We start from the raw sequence: 4,860 nt of genomic DNA on the forward strand, positions 1-4,860 counted from the left end.
TCTTCTTATAGTTAACATTTCCCACTAGACGTCAAATTGAAAAACAGTGTTGTTATTTAGGGAACTTTTTGCTTTGTGAATCTATACTTAGACGAATCTACAGCTAAATAAAATCTTAGATCTGCGAAGGTTATATTTTAACAGCAGGGACGTCAACTGAAACTGACTCCAACTGTAAGCAAGTGAGTTTAACTAGCATAACAATTGTTAAAGGTAAACAAAGGCGATTATTTATAGGCATGTTTCTTTAGAATGAATTGTCGCACGCCTTTCGGATGAAGGAGGAGGCGGGAGCAGCAGAAAATGCGTTTGGGAACCGTGCGGTGGTTTTGTGTGTGCGCACCTCCCCTCTCGCGCGTAAAGAGCCTCCTTTCTCTTTACGGATCCTGTTTTCTGCTCTTCATGCCAGAGCCTGCAGCTGTCTCAGTTGCGTCCCACTGCCGCTGTTGTGGGAAATCGTCGTCCCGCGTGACGAACAGACAGCAGATTTTCCACTCCCTTAAAGTGTATCAGCGCTAACCCGAAGGAAATCGCAACTTTTAATCAATTTCCATTACTGGAAGGAGACGGAAGGAATACCTGACAGCTCGTGACGCCCCGTCAGCGTGTTGACTGAAATCTGTCCAACTGTGAAGGCTTCAGGAATGTGGAATACAACTCTGCCTCAACGGTGAGTGCCGTAATGTGCCTGTCACTCCCCCGCTCGCTTCGTGTGTGTTCAGTCACAAGTGGTTGTCGGACTGTAGGAATTCTGCTAAATTAAGCAATTGAATGCCAAGTGTGCGCTCAACTGCTTTTTGAATTCAGGCGTAGGTCATCTTTAAACAAAGCAGCCAGCCTATAGCGTGTGAAAAACAGATCAGTTTAACCTGATATAGTTCAGCTGATACTAAATATTTACTCATGTGTCTTTTGCTTTCATGCAGTGAAAGGACGTTCCTCTGCCCCTGACACCATGACCACAGACTTGAACTTGACCTCTCTAATGAATGTGACAGAGCTTCATAACCACACAAGAGGATGTTCCCTCACCAAGACAGGTTTCCAGTTCTATTACCTGCCCACTGTTTACATCCTAGTTTTCATTACTGGGCTGGTGGGCAACAGCTTGGCCATTTGGATGTTTGTTTGCCATATGAGACCCTGGAGCAGCATCTCTGTCTACATGTTCAACCTGGCATTGGCTGACTTCTGCTACGTCCTCTCACTGCCTTTCCTCATCTTCTACTACTTCAACAAAACAGACTGGATATTCGGGGACGTTCTGTGCCGACTGCAGCGCTTTATATTCCATGTGAATCTTTATGGGAGTATTCTGTTTCTGACCTGCATCAGTGTTCACAGGTACACCGGAGTGGTGCACCCGCTCAAGTCTCTGGGTCGACTGAAGAAGAAAAATGCAGTTATTACCAGTGCACTGGTGTGGTTTTTGGTTGTTATCAGCATGTCCCCCATCCTTTACTATTCCCGGACTGGCTTAAAGCGTAACGCAACCACTTGTTACGACACCACCACAGAGGACGAGTTGCCGGGGTATTTCATCTACAGTATGACTTTGACGGTTTTTGGGTTCTGCATCCCATTTATTGTCATTTTTTGCTGCTATGGCATGATTGTCAAAGCATTAATCTGCAATGACATGAACAATGCGCCTCTGCGGCAGAAATCCATTCACCTAGTTATCATAGTGCTTGCAGTCTTTGCCGTCTCCTACTTGCCTTTCCATGTGATGAAGAACCTCAACATGAGAGCCAGGCTGTACTTCCAAACCCCTGACATGTGTGAGTTTAATAACCGCGTCTATGCCACCTATCAGGTGACGCGGGGTCTGGCCAGCCTCAATAGCTGTGTGGATCCTATTCTGTACTTCCTGGCTGGAGACACCTTCAGGAGGAAGCTGTCACGGGCCACTAAAAAGACTTCGAGGAAAGGAGAGAATGTCATTCAATCAAAGAGTGATGAAACAGCGCTTAACAGCCTAGCTGAGTATGTGGAGAATGGGGGCCGGAGGCTGTAACGAGGTACCTGTGTGTACCAGGTTGTGGATCTCTTTTAGCTTTAGAAAACATTTTGGACTTGGCAGAAATAAATGCAGTGTGTGTGGCCTGAACACTGTATGTAGAATTCATTGGACAACAGTTGATAAAACTAGGATAAATAGTCATTTTAACCCTGTGATAAATATCGCTTGCTTGCAGCCTGTTGATATTGATAAGCTACTGTACTGTATCGTCCTGTACTTGTATTGTACTTTAAATGGTAGAGCAATCACTCTTCTTTCTTATCATTAGTGATCATTGCGATGAACCAGGCTCGGGGAAATAGGTTTTCCTACAGGCACTAAAAAACTGTTCATTTATTTGTTCAGTAAAAATAGGACTTAGAAGCACATTTTCTATTCACAAGCTGACGTTTAATAACCAATAGCTATTGAACACCTAAGAGCTTGTGCCTAAGGAAGTGGACATGGGGTGATCTTTTTTTTTTCCTTTAGAGGAAAAAACTAAATGCACTGAACCTGAGATTGCTGCATGGATGTGCCATACAGACATTGTAATGCACTATGATTGGGACCTCTCCCTTTAGAGGGCTACCTATCCCTCCTCCTTTCTTTCTTTCTTTTCTATTACTGAAGGGGTGTGAAATGTGGTCAACTACTTTTTCATTCTGACAGCTCCGAGGTGAAGGTCTCCAACGGCTCTGTTACAGCAAGCTTTCACTCCTTTTACCTACTAAAATAATGACAGTATTTTGTGTATATGATACTAAAAATAATATCTTTGTTTCTCTTAGGTGGACTATGCAGAATATTGTGATGTTCCAGATTAGTTTTGTGTTTTTAACTGTCGCTATCTTTAGTGCAGATCTTCATACATGAGCCTACTATCAAAATCCATTATCAGTATCTTCAGACTGAATCACCAGAACAGGTTCTGAGTACTCAAGTGTATATTACAAAATAAAGACTATCAGCTTTTAAATGATCTAAACGCATAAACACACACATACTTTATAACCTGCTTTGTGACTCAATCTGCATATTGAAGATTTTTTTTGAATGAGATACCTCAAAGTAACTGGTGCACTGTGTCCGAGTTTTGGCAGATAATCACTTCTGTTGTGTATCTGTTGTAAACATTCTGGAGAAATTATCGGTATATATTTTACCCTGGTCTGTGTAAATGTTTGCTGTCTGTACTTCCTTTGTAAATCTGTAATGTGGTCATTTATAAGTGTCAAGGAAGGAAGTAAATCAGTTATACAGGAGATACGGGGCCACACATATCTGTGTCAGTACATCTTTGTATTTACAGTCGACAATTTATAAGCACTTGTATAATTTCACCTTGTTTGTACCAGCTGCACGCATCCTCGCTTAAATGTTCGCAGAGGTGTGAGAGAACAAACGCCACTTGTTTTGGAGACATTCGTGCAGAGCTCTGTTCTCGCTGCTCCCCCTTGTTCTCATCACTGCTCTTGACTTTCTCTTTTAGCACAGCTAGGAGGAAATGAGGGGACGAGTCAGGAATAAAGAGTGGCACCTTTTCCTCCTGGCTTATCCTAAGACTTTCTTTGTGTCCGTCACAATGCCACGGACCCATTGAAGCAGACAGGGGTGTGAAGCTGTCGCCAGGACCCGGCGGCGGTGCAGTGTTGCGGGCACAGGAAAGCAACCAACCCTTTTCCTCCTCCACACAGCGCCCGTGAATACAAACGGCTTTTGATTTCCTGGCTTTGAGGTGCAAACTGCATATCTGGCCTTTGCAAATGTGTGTGTGTATGTATTCGCTGTTTGTGCGTGTGTCTGTATGAGACAGCCTGAAGGCAATGAAGACCTTATTCCAGTGGGTGGCTGTTGTAGCCTTTATTTTGGTGTGTTAGGTAGTGGTGTTTTAATTTTCAAAAGCAGCTACTGTTTGCATGCACATGGAAGGAAGGTTAAATTCGACCACAGCAGGATATCTTGCCAACATCAGTGCTTTTGCGCATGGGCGTCAAATCTTGACTTGCAAACAGTTGGGATGCTTGCCAGTACTTCTTTCCTCCCATCTTAGCCACCTTTCACCTTTTTTCTCCAACATCCTCCTCTCTCGTTTCTGAATTTAGCATCAGAAAAAAAATAACCTTTTCTTTACTTTACTACCCTGAGGCAGAATGTTAGTTGAATAATTGTTGGGAAGACGGAGGACAACAGAAGGAAGAATCAAGTGTAAAGAGTAATGGGAGTTGCGGAGAAAGAAAATTTGTGCTTGTTTTTCTAGAGAACCCTGTTGGTGGTACAGGGCCTGCAGAGTAATCACAGTCAAGACAGCCAAACAAAAACACACAACTTTGTTCCACAGATTTACAGTGGGACCTGGCACAGGATCCATATCCATCACAGGGAGCACTGTCCGCTTTAGCCAAAAACTATCCCTAACCGCAAAACAACAAATGTAATCAAAATGTCAGTGTGTTGTCCTGTGATACAAACAATCAAGAGAAGGCTGTGGTTAGGTCACAAATTGTAGTGGCTGCATTCACGTCATGTGACAGTGCTGTAATACCCACAAGGCAATATAAACTTCTGTTTACATAAGTTTCCAATTTTTTCTGTGTTATCAGTGAACTCTGAAAAAGCCTCATGATATTGAATAGTAACATATTACAAGACACATGTGCACAAAACCTTATAGAAAACACTGCACTTCTGGGACAATTTAAGTGCCCTGGAAAGCTTCAAGTGCTTTTTACAAGCATGAAACTGTTTGTTTGTGCAGAACATGGAGCAGTTTACAAGAAAAGTCACACAACCAGTTATGTGTTTTCCTGCTCCTGCAGCCAAGTAAATATGTTATAAAAACATTTCGCTATGTGACT

General features: G+C 42.9%; 1 protein-coding gene across 1 annotated transcript; it reads left to right on the forward strand.

Annotated features, from left to right (window-relative positions):
• The first annotated feature begins 348 nt into the window (after positions 1–348).
• Positions 349–4,579, forward strand: p2ry1 (purinergic receptor P2Y1). The gene is made up of 2 exons (XM_006795299.3): positions 349–670; positions 927–4,579. The coding sequence occupies exon 2, from the start codon at positions 956–958 to the stop codon at positions 2,015–2,017; it is 1,062 nt and encodes a 353-aa protein (XP_006795362.1). The 5' UTR covers positions 349–670; positions 927–955; the 3' UTR covers positions 2,018–4,579.
• Positions 4,580–4,860: the final 281 nt, after the last annotated feature.

This window comes from Neolamprologus brichardi, chromosome 14 (assembly GCF_056152115.1).
Source record: "Neolamprologus brichardi isolate AB-2024 chromosome 14, ASM5615211v1, whole genome shotgun sequence".
Classification (NCBI taxonomy): Eukaryota; Metazoa; Chordata; class Actinopteri; order Cichliformes; family Cichlidae; genus Neolamprologus; species Neolamprologus brichardi.

Coding starts and splice junctions, on each gene's coding strand:
- p2ry1 (XM_006795299.3), top strand. CDS start 956: ATGACCACAGACTTGAACTTGACCTCTCTAATGAATGTGACAGAGCTT.